The sequence below is a fragment of the Notolepis coatsorum genome (assembly GCF_963971535.1).
Source record: "Notolepis coatsorum genome assembly, chromosome: 9".
NCBI lineage: Eukaryota > Metazoa > Chordata > Actinopteri > Aulopiformes > Paralepididae > Notolepis > Notolepis coatsorum.
The window spans coordinates 39,148,278-39,165,540 of record NC_140173.1 but is presented as its reverse complement, the minus strand read 5'-3'; the positions used below and the strand labels follow the sequence as shown (position 1 = coordinate 39,165,540).

At 46.1% G+C, this 17,263-nt stretch overlaps 1 protein-coding gene across 1 annotated transcript in view; it reads right to left on the bottom strand.

Moving 5' to 3' along the window:
* Positions 1-17,263, bottom strand: part of cdh23 (cadherin-related 23) — a gene marked incomplete at both ends in the record, with an annotated part of 775,072 nt that overhangs the window by 421,688 nt on the left and 336,121 nt on the right. Inside the window, 1 exon segment of the mRNA XM_084321844.1 lies at positions 11,289-11,401. Coding sequence (XP_084177970.1) covers positions 11,289-11,401 — 113 coding nt within the window.

The window sequence follows — 17,263 nt, the reverse complement described above, 5'->3', positions numbered from 1 at the left end:
GTAGTCAATGAACACGCGTCGTCAGTGGACCTGTTTGTCCTGTATGCAAATTGCATAGGGTCCATATCACTGGGGAGGGAGGCACAAATGTGGTCCTTGACCAGCCTCTCAAAACATTTCATGACCACAGAGGTGAGTGCCACCGGTCTGTAGTCATTTGGACATGTTGGGGAGGGTTTCTTCGGTACAGGGATGATGGTAGACATCTTGAAGCAGGCAGGGACCACCGACTCCGCCAGGGATTGATTAAATATGACGGTGAACACAGGGGCTAGCTGGTTGGCACAGGACTTAAGTATGCGTCCTGTTATTCCATCTGGGCCAGCAGCCTTCCTGGTGTTCACCTGCATAAATGCTCTTCTCACACTGTGTACCGTCAATGAGAGAGCGTCCCCGCCCCCCGCGGATGCCCCCCCCCCCTCCACAGCAGCCGGCGCACCAGTGACGTCACTAGCCGTTGGGCTAGCAGTGCCACTGTTTGCACCAAACCGCGCGTAGAAGATATTGAGCTGGTCCGCAAGGGAGGCGTCGTCGCTCCCCATTGAGGGGGCGCTGACTTTGTAGTCAGTTATAGCCCTCAGTCCCTGCCATAATCCTCTTGTGTCATTCTGTGCCATTTGTGCCTCCATCTTGTCGACATACGTCCTCTTAGCAAGTTTGACAGCCTTGCGCAGAGTGTAGACTGTTGTCTTGTACTCTTCCATGTTTCCTGACTCTCTGCCCCGGTTATAAGCAGTGGTGCGAGAGTTCAGGGTTGCTCTGATAGTACTGTCCACCCATGGTTTCTGGTTTGGGAACACCCTCGCCTTTTTTGTGGGGACGATACGATCAGCCAGTGTTGTTATGAATGACACCACAGCGTCTGTGAAATCGCTGACGTCACTGTTACTCCTCCTGAACATTCCCCAGTCGGCGTCATCTAGTGCGTCCTGAAACGTGGCCTCTGATTGGTCGTCCCATTTTTTTACCTCACGTGACACGACGGCGTCACGTGATCTCTGTTTATATGCTGGGACAAGAAAGATGGCGGCATGATCCGACGTGTTTGTTGCTCCCGCTAATGGTGGAGCCGGTACAGCCTTGTATCCGGCTCTGAACGGGGTGTAACAGTGGTCGAGTGTATTTCCTCCCCTTGTGGAGCAGACGATGTGCTGGAAGAAAGACGGCATGACTTTCTTCATATTCGCCTGATTGAAGTCCCCGGCTACGATCATGGCTGCGTCCGGATGCTTGATCTGGTGCGCGTTCAGATGGTTGTGTAGTTCCGCTAGCGCCCTGCCGACGTTCGCCTGGGGGTGGATGTACACTGCAGTCATGATCACTGCAGTGAATTCGCGCGGAAGATGGAACGGGCGACATTGGATCGTGAGGTGTTCCATGTCGGGAGAGCATGAACGGGAGAGTATCTTCACTTCCCTGGGGCTAGTCCAGCCGTTGTTGGTCATAAGGCATAGCCCCCCGCCGATGCTCTTCCCGGAGGCTTCTGTACGGTCCGCTCTGAAGATGGTGAAGGAGTTGGAGGGAGAGATGCTGTGATCAGGAGTCACTGGTTTCAGCCAGGTTTCCGTGAAACACAGGATATTGCATTCCCTCATCTCTCGCTGGAATCGGACCCGCGCTCGTAAATCATCCATCTTACTCTCTAGCGAACGAGCATTCGCCAGGAAGATAGATGGAATAGCCGGACGCTAAGCAGATTTCCTTAATCTTAATCTGATCCCGCTCCTCTTCCCTCTGTGTTTCTTCTTTGTCCTGCGGCCGCCTTTGTCTCCCGTGTTGTCTTTGTCCCGCCTGATCTCCGTTGGCCATTCTTGGCATGATAAAGTGTCTCTAAACTCCTCTTTGAGTCCGGAGTTTAGGTCAATAAGTGACTGGCGGTCGTACGACGTCCCTGCCAGTGATGCTTCGATAAAAAAAGTAGTAAAAACAAACATAATAACAAAAAATTTGCACATTCGTTGCTGAGCAAAACCCATGGCGACTGACTCGGGGTCGCGCCAAAAGGTAGGCGTTTCATATTGAGTATTTCTATAGTTTATCAGTGTTGTTTCATATTGAGCATTACTATTGTTTATCAGTGTTTCATATTGAGTATTATTATAGTTTATCAGTGTTGTTTCATATTGAGTATTACTATAGTGTATCAGTGTTGTTTCATATTGAGTATTTATATTGTTTATCAGTGTTGTTTCATATTGAGTATTACTATTTTTTATCAGTGTTGTTTCATATTGAGTATTACTATAGTTTATCAGTGTTGTTTCATATTGAGTATTACTATAGTTTATCAGTGTTGTCAGGGCCGCCTCAGGGGGTGTGCGAGCAGTGCGGTCGCACAGGGCCTCGCGGGAAGGGGGGCCTCGCAAAATTATTATTATTATTTTTTTATTTTATTTTTTTGAGGCCCCCCTTCCCGCGAGGCCCTTTTTCATCACAGACCTAAAATCTAGTTTTGCTTATATGCTTATATATTTCACATTAGACACGTTTGTAGAATGTGTCTGACTTGTTCCTGCCTCTGCGGCTCTGCAGACTGCAGTGTTCCGGTTTCTGCGGCTTTGCTGCTCTACAGATTTTAGGATAGTGTTTCCGGGCTCTTCTCGGACACACGAGGTACAGGGATCTAATTCAGCGCTATTCAGAGGAGCGAGTGGATGTCTTTTCAAAAGCAGCATGGATCAGAAGAAATTACACCGTGGGCCAAGAAAGTCTCCTTCCAACTTTACCATTGATACTGCGTTATGGTGAGTTCATGCAACCTATTATATTCCCACCGTGGATCTCTCTCTCTCTCTCTCTCTCTCTGGAGCCAAACTGGTCGACTAGCTGTTGTAGTATGGAGTTAGTAGCTAACGGTGTGTGGCCTGGTGTCAGCGCCTGTATTGCTTTTCTCATGTTGTAGTTTCAGTGGTAGCCGCATAGCTTGCTTCTGCGTTAGCTAATGGTTAGCGATAGCCGTGTTAGCCAGTTAGCTGTTTAGCTACGACGTTAGCTGCCAGCTGCGCACGTAACGTTAGTTTGATGCTATCAGTTAGCCTAGGCTAGAGTTAGCTGTTAGCTTGTGCTACGACCATTGACATTAGCCGTGAGAATAGCAGGGGGTTCTGGCACTCTGACTACGATATCATCTTTGACAGAAGATGTAGTCGGGCCTGCACCATGACAAGGCTCCGGCCATAGCATAGCTTATTTTTGTCCCGCCAGCGAGAGGCCTTTCGTCAACGTGGAGACCTGTGTTGCGGCCTTTCGCCCTGCGTTCCTTGGTGCAGGTAAGATTAATGAAAATGTCATGACATTACCCCACTCTTCCTTCCTTCCCCTCCCGAATGTTTTGTTAATAACGATGTTTTTTTCCAGGCAAAACATATGCTACTTCACAACATTTGGAGATACGACATGTGCTGTGTGTGAATGTCTTGGTCGTTTGTGTAGCTTGGGTAGCGTTGGGCCGTTGGCCAAAGCTGTGTGTGGCCTGGTGTCACAGTACCTGGCTAGCCTATTTAGCTGATGTCGGCCATTGGCTCCTTGCTGCTTTGTTTTCTCTGGTATAGACCCTCTTCTCTTTGGATTTAAGTGTTGATCTTTGTCCTTTTGGATCTCTCATACATGCTCTCTCTCTAACACACACACACATGACAAACACACATGCTCTCTCTCTCTCTCTCTCTCTCTCTCTCTCTTTCTAACACACACAGTCTGCCTATGGCGGCCTTTCTCGATGGCTAGGCTGTGCTCGCTGAGTCTGTACCTAGTCAAGGATCTTCAGTCACAGTGCTCAGGTATTCTGCCAGTGTGTACTCTGTGTTTAGGGCCAAATAGCATTTACATTTCTTTCCAATGTGTCTCTCTCTCTCTCTCTCTTTGGATTTAAGTGTTGATCTTTGTCCTTTTGGATCTCTCATACATGCTCTCTCTCTAACACACACACACACGACAAACACACATGCTCTCTCTCTCTCTCTTTCTAACACACACAGTCTGCCTATGGCGGCCTTTCTCGATGGCTAGGCTGTGCTCGCTGAGTCTGTACCTAGTCAAGGATCTTCAGTCACAGTGCTCAGGTATTCTGCCACTGTGTACTCTCTGTTTAGGGCCAAATAGCATTTCAATTTCTTTCCAATGTGTCTCTCTCTCTCTCTCTCTGTACACTGTATATTGACTGTAGAACGGGAGCTCTCTCTCGCTCTCTCTCTTGCTATATGTTGACTGTATCATGCCCAGCCTCGGGCAGCGCTATTATTTAAGAATATGTTGACTGTATGAAAAAAAATATATATATATATATTTTTTTTTACCTTTTGGGGGGGGGGGGGGCTTGCGTTTAAATCTCGCACAGGGCCTCGCATTTCTCCCAGGCGGCCCTGAGTGTTGTATCAATTAGCTATTGCCCTGTGTATATTGTATGCTTAGGGACATATTGTTCCCTACTATATCCTGCCCAGCGTCAGTGAGGGGCAGTTGTTATACTAAGGGATTTCAGACATGCCATATGTCTCAGTCTCAACCTTCGTTCGTTACATTGGCATTCAAATTCTAAAATCAACATTTGAATTTTTTATTTTTAATACATTTTTATTTATTTATTTATTTTATATATTTTTCTATTAATTCTGTTTAAACCAATGGGGTTTTTCTTCACAGTTGCAGATAAAGATTAGGCTACACTAATATTATAGTATTAAAATAAACTGATGAGGTATATTCATTAAAGAAAGTTGATTTAATTGATTTAGTTGGGCTGGGGCTTCTCCCTGGGCTGGGTCTGGGGCTGGAAAGTTGATTTAATAAAAAAAATTACTCATTTAATCAGATTAATCACAATATTCAAATTGAGGATTTAGTTTGAGGACATTAAAAAAAAGAAAATAATATAAAAGAAAATTTGTAAAACAAAATTAAATATTTTTTAATTAAAAACGAAGGTTCGAACGTTCGTTCCAAAAACCCGGACGAAGTTCGAATCCCAAAAACAGGCTTCGGGGAAACAGCCTCACTGTCTCAGCCGCACTCCTGTCTCTGTATCAGCCGCGCCACTGTCTCAGCCGTACCACTGTCTCTGTCTCAGCCGTTCCACTGTCTCTGTCTCAGCCGTGCCACTGTCTCTGTCTCAGCCGTGCCACTGTCTCTGTCTCAGCCGTGCCACTGTCTCTGTCTCAGCCGTACCACTGTCTCTGTCTCAGCCGTTCCAACTGTCTCTGTCTCAGCCGTGCCACTGTCTCTGTCTCAGCCGTACCACTGTCTCTGTCTCAGCCGTACCACTGTCTCTGTCTCAGCCGTGCCACTGTCTCTGTCTCAGCCGTCCCACTGTCTCTGTCTCAGCCGTCCCACTGTCTCAGCCGTCCCACTGTCTCTGTCTCAGCCGTACCACTGTCTCTGTCTCAGCCATCCCACTGTCTCTGTCTCAGCCGTCCCACTGTCTCTGTCTCAGCCGTCCCACTGTCTCTGTCTCAGCCGTCCCAACTGTCTCTGTCTCAGCCGTTCCAACTGTCTCTGTCTCAGCCGTACCCCTGTCTCTGTCTCAGTTGTCCCACTGTCTCAGCCGTCCCACTGTCTCTGTCTCAGCCATCCCACTGTCTCTGTCTCAGCCGTCCCACTGTCTCAGCCGTCCCACTGTCTCAGCCGTACCACTGTCTCTGTCTCAGCCGTCCCACTGTCTCTGTCTCAGCCGTCCCACTGTCTCTGTCTCAGCCGTCCCACTGTCTCTGTCTCTATAGTATAGTATAAACTGAAGGAGACAATAAGTGCAAACTTGTCATGTCTTCAGGGTAGTTCCCACAACAACCTCTACGTCAGCTGACCTCTGTCTCACTGCACTCGAGACTACCTCAGCTCTCTGAAGTTGAAGAATTAGCCGTATTACTATGCACTGCACAATCAATAGCAGGGGCCATCTAAGAAGCACAGTCAGAGAGAAAAATCCATAGCTTATAAATACATTTTTTGGTGGAGGGACGCTTTTTCCTCTCAGCACATTGAGCTTATTCCACTTTTCTCCTTGTAATTATTGATTTCAATTAAGCGGATATAGTGGGGTTGGAATCTAGTGCTGCGGAAATGATGGTGTTTTGTGCTGTAAACCTTGTATGATATGTATTCATTATAAACTTTGTATGATATGTATTCATTATAATCCTTGTATGATATGTATTCATTAATCCTTGTATGATATGTATTCACTATAAACCTTGTATGATATGTATTCACTATAAACCTTGTATGATGTGTATTCATTATAATCCTTGTATGATATGTATTAATTATAAACCTTGTATGATATGTATTCATTATAAACCTTGTATGATGTATTCATTATAAACCTTGATCGATTGATTGATTGATTGATTGAAAATGTTATTAACAGATTGCAGAATGGGTACAATACAGTACGGCTCAATACACACAATTGTTAAGGGGATGCAGACCAGAGAAAGACTTTCGTCTTGTTTACATCAGGGTCCCCCATTTTCAATTCATCATAACATATATGACATACATGACATACAGATAGACAGTACTGCTACATCTATACATTTATGACATACCATATTTACAAATACAGTACTGTTTTTGATACAAGAAGAGTCTAAAAAAGAGAGTATATACATTTGAGGGGGAAGAAACTGGGGAGACAAGGGCTAGAGCCTCAGCAGGTCCTTGGTGTAGGTGTGGGGACGTTGTTACCCTCATGAGGGAATGAAGTGCCATGTTTAACCCTTTCACTGCCACACGACAGAAGGTTAACCCTTTACTATCACACAACCGACGGTCGGTTAACCGGCTGTCGTGTGGCAGTGAAAGGGTTACCCTTATGTGTGTCGCTGCAGTGAAAGGGTTAACCGTTTTGGTAGTGCGGCAGTGAAAGGGTTAACTAGTCTAGTGTTTCATGTCAGTAGGACGTTTAAAGTGTTCTTTAGGAAGCACACCTCTGGAACGAGCCTGAACCTCCCTGACAAGCTGCTGTCCCCTCACTCTTCTCATCCCCATGGCTTTCAGGGCTGGTAAGTACAGACAAAATGACTTCTTTAGAAAGAAACTACTTTTGTTTTTAATGAAGTTATGTGACTGTGTGTCTCCAGCCGCATCTCACTTAAACTATGTAGATTAAGTACTTATTGACCACAGGAAAAAGGTACATTGTATTTGTACGTTATGTTATAGCCATAAGTAATATATGAACTTATTTATGAAAATGTACAATGTGCGCATATTAAGTACATATATTACAATACTTTTTTACTTTTAACGTTTTCAGAAAACATTTGAGTTTCCCTGCTGGGGAATACACCAGGGGCGTTTGCATGGGAGGCAAGTTACCTCAAGACTACCAAGACACACTTTTCTGACCCTAACCCTAACCTTAACCACACTATTACCTTAAACTAACCATAACACTAACTGTAACTGAGGGGTACAATTCCCTGACTGTATTGAATAAGTATGGTATCATTAAACCACTACTGCGTTATGTACATTACTACTGGCCATACAGTACACAGGTATATGAGATGAACACATCCACAATAACACGGCTTCACAACAAATACTTGTTTAGAAGAATATTTATTAGCAGCACGAAGATTATCTTACATTACTTTACTTATCAAGATTGAGAATTGCGCTTGTAAGGCGAAGAATGTGCATGAATAGGTCAAGAGCGTAAGTCCATGAGCATATTACGCAGGAGATAATTAATACCACCTGTATCATAAGAATTATATATATGGTACACTAGTAGGGCAGCTGGAGATACTAATAGGGTCCCTCCGGTTGTAGGCCAGCAGGGAAGAGGATTTGTCGGTAGCGAAAGTCTGGGTCAACGAGGAATAAGGAGACTCCAGGTACAGGAGACAGTGCAATAATCTCTTGATCCGCAGACGAACAACAGCTATTCTCCGGTATGCAGTGCCGCATGGAGGAAAGCTAGCCAGCCTCAGGCGTCCTAGAGGCGGGCTCGACGTTGCTCCTCACAGGGTAAATCCCACACAATTGTGGGTGTAGACGATTCTCCGCTCCATCAGCTACAGGACCAAAGCAAATATAATCCAGCCGAAAAGGGTTCTGTAGTCGCCGGTGTAGGTTATCCAGTGTACATATCCACACGGTTCTCGTCTAGGGCTCCTCGGATGACGGCACCAGGTTAAGCCGCCCAGCCTGGATAAGCACACTAGCTCGGTACGAGGAAGCGTTGGTAATGCTGGTCACTGTAGAACGGTAGCCGCACGATACACTATACATAATAGACTATTACTTAAATAATAGAATAGGTCGAACTCGACGATACAGCGTTAAACTCTGACACTTCAGCTATCAATTCGCACGCGGTCTCAAGGCTCTATTTTGGGGCAAAACGGGCCCACTTCACAGCACGTTGTATCGTGGTGTGAGGCTTCAACTTATTGGTAACATACTGCTGTATTCACCTGCGCCGTATTTATACGTAAGGTGAACAATCTAGTACCAGCCTTATTTCTGTCTCGTATTCTTGCGCATAACCGGGCATGTCCAGGCATGTCTTAGCGGTGACTTTGAACTAGACATTGGGGGTATGGCCGTGGCGCCTAGGGGATCGCTGTCCAATAGGAGAACGAATATTATGGTCTGTCCTGTACCAGGTAAAGGGATATTCCGTGTATATGTACAAAGAATATACAAGGGATATCAGACGATATACAAATACTATACAATATATCTCAAGTAATAAATATATATATTCGGTTTAATCTGACCCTTTGTAACACTAACCATAACCCTTTTTTTAACCCTTAACCTTGACCCTAATCGCAGTGTGTGCAAAGCTCTGTTTCTGTAATACATTAGCACTCAAAGAGATTTTTCTTTATTGTGTAAGAAACTGTATTACCTTCTCTCCTGTGTCTCCTCTACACTGTCTGTCTCCCTCTCAGCCTTCCTACTGTCTCAATAAAGAACCTTCTCGCCTGTGTCTCCTCTACTCTACTCTGTCTCCCTCTCAGCCTTCCTACTGCCTCAATAAAGAACCTTCTCTCCTCTGTCTCCTCTACTCTGTCTGTCTCCCTCTCAGCCTTCCTACTGTCTCAATAAAGAACATTCTCTCCTGTGTCTCTCCTACTCTGTCTCCCTCTCAGCCTTCCTACTGTCTCAATAAAGAACCTTCTCTCTTGTGTATCCCCTACTATGTCTCCCTCTCAGCCTTCCTACTGTCTCAATAAAGAACCTCTCTCCTGTGTCTCTACTCTGTCTCCCTCTCAGCCTTCCTACTGTCTCAATAAAGAACCTTCTCTCCTGTGTCTCTACTCTGTCTCCCTCTCAGCCTTCCTACTCTCTCAATAAAGAACCTTCTCTCCTGTGTCTCCTCTACTCTGTCTGTCTCCCTCTCAGCCTTCCTACTGTCTCAATAAAGAACCTTCTCTCCTGTGTCTCTCCTACTCTGTCTCCCTCTCAGCCTTCCTACTGTCTCAATAAAGAACCTTCTCTCCTGTGTCTCCTCTACTCTGTCTCCCTCTCAACATTCCTACTGTCTCAATAAAGAACCTTCTCTCCTGTTTCGCTCCTACTTTGTCTCTCTCTCAGCCTTTCTACTGTCTCAATAAAGAACCTTCTCTCCTGTGTCTCCTCTACTCTGTCTCCCTCTCAACCTTCCTACTGTCTCAATAAAGAACCTTCTCTCCTGTGTCTCTCCTACTCTGTCTCTCTCCCTCTCAGCCTTCCTACTGTCTCAATAAAGAACCTTCTCTCCTGTGTCTCCTCTACTCTACTCTGTCTCCCTCTCAGCCTTCCTACTGCCTCAATAAAGAACCTTCTCTCCTGTGTCTCCTCTACTCTGTCTGTCTCCCTCTCAGCCTTCCTACTGTCTCAATAAAGAACATTCTCTCCTGTGTCTCTCCTACTCTGTCTCCCTCTCAGCCTTCCTACTGTCTCAATAAAGAACCTTCTCTCTTGTGTCTCCCCTACTCTGTCTCCCTCTCAGCCTTCCTACTGTCTCAATAAAGAACCTTCTCTCCTGTGTCTCTACTCTGTCTCCCTCTCAGCCTTCCTACTGTCTCAATAAAGAACCTTCTCTCCTGTGTCTCTACTCTGTCTCCCTCTCAGCCTTCCTACTCTCTCAATAAAGAACCTTCTCTCCTGTGTCTCCTCTACTCTGTCTGTCTCCCTCTCAGCCTTCCTACTGTCTCAATAAAGAACCTTCTCTCCTGTGTCTCTCCTACTCTGTCTCCCTCTCAGCCTTCCTACTGTCTCAATAAAGAACCTTCTCTCCTGTGTCTCTCCTACTCTGTCTCCCTCTCAGCCTTCCTACTGTCTCAATAAAGAACATTCTCTCCTGTGTCTCCTCTACTCTGTCTCCCTCTCAACATTCCTACTGTCTCAATAAAGAACCTTCTCTCCTGTTTCGCTCCTACTTTGTCTCTCTCTCAGCCTTTCTACTGTCTCAATAAAGAACCTTCTCTCCTGTGTCTCCTCTACTCTGTCTCTCTCAGCCTTCCTACTGTCTCAATAAAGAAGATGAAGAATAAAGAAACACCAATAACAACAACAAAGCTAGGAGGACCAGGACGTTCCTCGACCAGGACATTCCTAGCGGCCTCACCCCGGCTTCAGGAAAAGAGCCCCTTCCCCTGGCCGTGTCATCGAGACTGGAGTCCAACCCCTTCCCCTGGCTGAGAGACTGGAGTCCAGCCCCTTCCCCTGACTGAGAGACTGGAGCCCAGCCCATTCCCCTGGCTGATACTGGAGCCCAACCCCTTCCCCTGGCTGAGAGACTGAAGCCCAAACCCCTTCCCCTGGCCATGAGACTGGAGCCCAACCCCTTCCCCTGGCCGTGTGGTTGAGACTGGAGCCCAGCCCCTTCCCCTGGCTGTGAGACTGGAGCCCAGCCCCTTCCCCTGGCTGTGAGACTGGAGCCCAACCCCTTCCCCTGGCTGTGAGACTGGAGCCCAACCCCTTCCCCTGGCCGTGTGGTTGAGACTGGAGCCCAGCTCATTCCCCTGGCTGAGAGACTGGAGCCCAGCCCCTTCCCCTGGCCGTGTGGTTGAGACTGGAGCCCAGCCCCTTCCCCTGGCCGTGTGGTTGAGACTGGAGCCCAGCCCCTTCCCCTGGCCGTGTGGTTGAGACTGGAGCCCAGCCCCTTCCCCTGGCCGTGTGGTTGAGACTGGAGCCCAGCCCCTTCCCCTGGTCGTGTGGTTGAGACTGGAGCCCAGCCCCTTCCCCTGGCCGTGTGGTTGAGACTGGAGCCCAGCCCCTTCCCCTGGCAGTGTGGTTGAGACTGGAGCCCAGCCCCTTCCCCTGGCCGTGTGGTTGAGACTGGAGCTCACCTTGACTGTGATGGTGAATCCAGAGGATTGGAGCGGGTTCTCTCTGTCCAGCTGACCGCGCACTGTCAGAGAACCACTGATGTAGTCCAGAGTGAAGACACTGTTGGTGTTGCCTGGAGGGAGGGAGAGAGAGGGGGAGGGAGATGGGGAGAAGAGAGAGGGAGGGAGAGAGAGGGGGAGGAGGGAGAGAAAGAAAGGGAGGGAGAGATAGGGGGAGACGAGAGAGAAATAGAGGGAGGGAGAGAGAGGGGGAGAAGGGAGATACAGAGAGGGAGGGGAGAAGAGAGAGAAAGAGAGGGAGGGAGATAGAGGGGGAGGATAGAGAGAAATAGATGGAGGGAGAGAGAGGGGGAGAAGGGAGAGAAAGAGAGGGATGGATAGAGAGGGGGAGAAGAGAGAGAAAGAGAGGGAGGGAGAGAGAGGGGGAGGAGAGAGAGAAAGAGAGGGATGGAGAGAGAGAGGGAGAAGAGAGAGAAATAGGGAGGGAGAGAGAGGGGGAGAAGAGAGATAAAGAGAGGGAGGGAGACAGAGGGGGAGAATAGAGAGAAAGAGAGGGAGGGATAGAGAGGGGGATAAGAGATATAAAGAGAGGGAGGGAGATAAATAAGGAGAGGGAGGGAAAGAGAGGGGGAGAAGAGGGTGAGGGAGAGGAAGAAGGAGATGAGATGGAGATAAAGGGAGGAAGAGAAAAAGAGGGAGGGAAAGAAAAAGAGAGGAAAATATAGAGAGGGATGGGAGAGGGATAAAGAGAGAGAGAGAGGATGGGAGAGGGAGGGGTATAGATAAAGAGAGGGATGTAGAGAGGAGTGGGGAGAGAGTGATGGAAAGGGAAGGAAATAGAGAGATATATGTTGAGTTCTAACATCTTTCCTTTGATCATTAGCACAATACCGCACAACTCTAATGCATACATATCAAAACCAATTAAAAACACATTATCCAGTTGCAATACTAAAACACCTGTGAGAGTGCGTTGCCCGTCTACAACATGACACTCACATACTTAATGACTCCCCACCCCTGAGATGAACAGTGCTAACTCGTGTTTGTCAGTCCTTTTCAACAAGTTAGCATAGATCTTTGAGGTGCCATGAACATGTTGTGGAATAATCCCTTTTGGTTGCTCCAAACAATAGCTTAGTCAGGGGTGTAAAAAGTGAAAGTATGGGTACTGTCTCAAAATCCTACTCAAGTAAAAGTCAGAGTATCTGGCTAAAAACACACTTGAGTAAAAGTAAAAACGTTTCTACTTTTAAATGTACTTAAAGTATTAAAAAGAAATGTAAGTAAGTAAAAAAAAAAAAAAAAAAAAAAGGTAAACACTTTTTTTCTGACTGCCTATTCTTCTGATAGCAGGTGTTTAATCAAAGATCCCCGCTTTCTAGTCTTGCACAAGGACCAATCAGCATGGGTATGGGCGGGTTCATTTTCCATTGATGGGGATTTGATTGGCTGTTCTTAAATAAAGAGCGGCCGCAGGATTAATAACTTTAACGTTAGTTCTGCCGGAGAAATAAATATACTAATTAAAATGGTTGGACCTGCAAGATTTGTACTTTGTACTTTGTAGGTCTGCATTTTTATTTTTATTTTTTATTGATCTTTTTTTTTTCCTCCTTTTTCCTCCGATTTTCTCCCATCCCAATGTTAGTCGTTATGCCAATTCCCAATCCCCTTCCTGGTCGCTGCGCACTTACCCCCCACAGTCGGTTTGGGAGAGTGGAGGCTATCACGTGCTTCCTCCGACACACGTCTAGCCAATCAACCGCTTCTTTTCACCTGGCAGCGCGGACTCTCACTGAGAGGGTGTAACGTGTCGAAGCTTCACTCTACCCCCCTTAGATCCTATCCGCGCTGAGCAGGCGCCCCGACCGAACTGTAGGAGTCGCTGTTTACAACGACCCGGACCCACAAGCTAAAAGCAATTGGTTTTGATAGTTTATCAGTGAGCTGGATGCAATCCTACCTTGAGGGGAGAGAACAGATGGTGGAGGTAAACGGTACTCTACCCGCCCCCCCCCCCCCCCTCACAGTGAGCTGTGGTGTTCCACAAGGAAGCATACTAGGACCGCTACTGTTCCTAATTTATGCAAATGACATGTCGTCAGCTTGTGACTGCAACTTGTCCTTGTTCGCGGACGACTCAGCCCTGCTGGTCTCTGACAAGAACAAGTTACAAGTTGAAAAAACCCTCAGCTCGGAACTAGGCAAAATCTGCACCTGTCTCGCTGATAACAAACTATCATTACACCTGGCTAAAACAGAGTCCATTCTCTTCGGATCAAATAACAAACTCAGCAAGACCGACGGCTTCTCAGTTACAGTGGGTGACAATATTGTCACAAGGAAAGATGAAATTACATACCTGGGCTCCATCCTAGAAGCAAATCTTTCCTGTGACAAAATTGCATCCAAGGTAATAAAAAAAGTCAACCAACGAACTAGATTCTTGTACCGGATCTCCTCTCTGGTAAACAAGAATACCATGAAGACTCCGGCAGGAGCACTCATTCAAGGGTACTACGACTATGCTTGCACCTCATGGTACCAAAGCACCTCAAAGGTGCTAAAAACAAGATTGCAAACATCACAAAACAAACTGGTCAGACTACTACTTGACCTTACTCCTAGAACCCACCTCACCCCTGCCCACTTTGACTACCTAGGATGGCTTAGAGTAGACGACAGAGTACAGCAACTTGCAATGGGCCTGGTCTACAAGATACACTATACGATTAAGGTACCCATGTACATGTCAAAATACTTCCCAAAGGTCAGTGAATACCACAACCACAACACCAGAGGAAGCTCAACAAATCATGTTAAACCCAGATTCGGCTCAAACAAGGGACTAAACACGTTTCGCAATTATGCCACATCAATGTGGAACGCCTACCCACATTCTACCCACATTCAAAACCACTCTTAAAGAGCACCTACGGGAGGCTGCAATTCGAAACTGGCCACCGTAAATGTCCAAACCCCCCACCCCCTCCTAATAGACAGTCTCCTCCCCACCGTATGTATATTCTCTCCCCACCGTATGTATATTTCTCTCCCACCCACCCACCCCCTCCTAATGTACAGTCTCCTCCCCACCGTATGTATATATTCTCTCCCCACCGTATATTTCTCTCCTACCCACCCACCCCCTCCTAATGTACAGTCTCCTCCCCATCATATGTATATACTCTCTGTCAGGATCTATGGGTAACAGTACTGTATATTTGCATATCGTATATGTCACAAATATAACAGTACTATATACCTGTATGTCATGTATGTCCCTATGCCATACATGTCAAGTCAAGTCAAGTCAAGTCAAGAGTTTTAATTGTCACGGCATACATGTATACAATGAAATGCGGGTGGTCTTGCCCGCAACGATGTGCAATACAGTGGTACATATAATAGAATGTCATGATGTCATATATGTTGTGTATGTCATAAATGTCACTATGAATTGAAAATGGGTGACCCTGATGTAAACAAGACAAACGTCTTTCTCTGGTCTGCATCCCCTTAACAATTGTGTTTATTGAGCCGTACTGTATTGTACCCATTCTGCAATCTGTTAAATAAAGTTTTCATTCATTCATTCATTCACTTACGACTGCCTTTTCGAGTTTGTAAATCCTACATAATCCTACAATCCTACATTATACGAAGCCGTTCGGGAATACCGAAGAAGTTCGTAAATCGAGTTACGAAGGAATTCCTTGGTAACTTTCACGTATATGTCCGTTCAATGAGGACCATTGTCTCCTTCACTTCCTCAGTGTCTCCTAGCCGGCCATTATGAGACCACTCCTCTGAGCCAAAACTAATTTAACCTACATGTACTTTGTAATAATTATTTTACTATTAAACCAAAATCTAAATCTATCCAAAATCATAATCCACCACAATGTCTTTTAAGTTTTTTGCAAAAAAAAACACCCCACATAGATTATACATTCTAGCAGCCTCTCTTTCAGTCTTGTTCTCAATGGGCTGTTTCTGTAATGAGCGAGCTGCTTTTGTCATACATGCAAGAGCCTGTACCGTCGAAGAAAATTCAGATCCAACTTTCAGACTAGACATTGCAGAATATGCAAATATGACTCACGTTCCAGCAATAGCATAGCAATCTAGTCATTAAAGATTTAGTCAGAAACATATTGTAGGTTCAACTTTAGGTAGAAAAGACAATATTTACGTGCAAGCTGCCATCTAGTACACAAGTGTTTTATTTAATATCTCTTTACATGCACGATATTAATGTTCTGGGGTATTTCCTGGAAGACGACATACAGGGCGCTAAGCTAATAACGTTAAATCGAATGGCGTTTCGGCTATACACAAGCTAGAGCTAAAACTCAAAATGCATATTATCGTATCATGGTCCACCATGAATGCATGAAGGGGGACGGGGGCGGGGGACGTTGTTTCTGATTATTGATTACCAATAACGGCATTAGCCTCATTAGCCTCATTCGCTGATCGGCTGGTTGGCTATCAAAGCAAGGCCTGATCAGCATGAAATTTACGTGAAAAAGCTCTTACCGTGGGCCGGTTGGATCCCAAAAAGGATTTCCCAGTTATCGATCGACATCTGGTAGATCGATATGTCCATTGGCTGATGCTATATTCCTTTACTGCATACTGAATTCAGCGTCCCAAAAAGTATTCCAGGCTACATGCTACAGGCATAGCTTCAGGCTAACAGGAAAATTCACTGCAGGATGAAAAAAAACGTCATCCGTTCTGCCACAGGGAACACTGCATTATCGAGACAGCGCCCCTACGAGGATCTGGCCGGTAATGCACTTTTCTGAATCCCAGGAGTAGGGTAAATCTGCAGTGCTGCTCTGTGACATTGAGTAGGATATTACAATGGAATAAAAGCCAAAACAACCTTACCACGTATATATACGTGGTTGGCCCTCAAGCGTTGGATCCGAAACACGTATACGTGGTTGGCCACGAATGTGTTAAGAAACCATTAGGTGTCAAGGTGGTTGTTTTTGAGCAAGGCACTAACACTTCCAGATATAACTACAGAGCTGTAGAGAAGACAAAAAAAGAAAATCCATCAAAACAGCAGGTTTTAATTAGACGTGACGGACAACGCAGAGAAGATTATAATTATCCCCGCATCACAATACTTGTTGAATGAGGCTGGGAGACTAACCGCTGCAATCTGGAGATAGAGGCTATTCACACAGAGAAACGCTATCGCAGATATCTGCTCAGCGGAACGCAAACAATGGCTGTCATGAAGGTGAGCAAGAGGAGTGTGAAGGAAGTCTAACGCAGAGCTAATTCAGTCTGCCTCACTGAGCCAGACGGCTCAGACTCACAGACCTTGTTTTAGCACAGCGACGATGACAATTATTTATCTTATTGTCAATGTAAACAAGGCAATTAAAATACATTCCTCCTAGTCACATACACACACAGTCACATACACACACAGTCACATACACACAGTCACATACACACAGTCACATACACACACAGTCCACCACACACACACAGTCACATACACACAGTCACATACATACACACACAGTCCACAACACACACACACACAGTCACATACACACACAGTCACATACACACACAGCCACACACAGTCCACCACACACAGTCCACCACACACAGTCCACAACACATCAAAGCAGCGCCGCCTGGAGCAGTTTTGGGGCCGTTTTGGGCTGAAGTGGTGACAGCATCATGTTGTTCCCTCGTGTGTTCACATCCACCTGTTGTTGCCTCGTGTGTTCACATCCACCTGTTGTTCCCTCGTGTGTTCACATCCACCTGCTGTTGCCTCGTGTGTTCACATCCACCTGTTGTTCCCTCGTCTGTTCACATCCACCTGTTGTTTCCTCGTGTGTTCACATCCACCTGTTGTTCCCTCGTGTGTTCATGTTGTTCCCTCGTGTGTTCACATCCACCTGTTGTTCCCTCGTGTGTTCATGTTGTTCCCT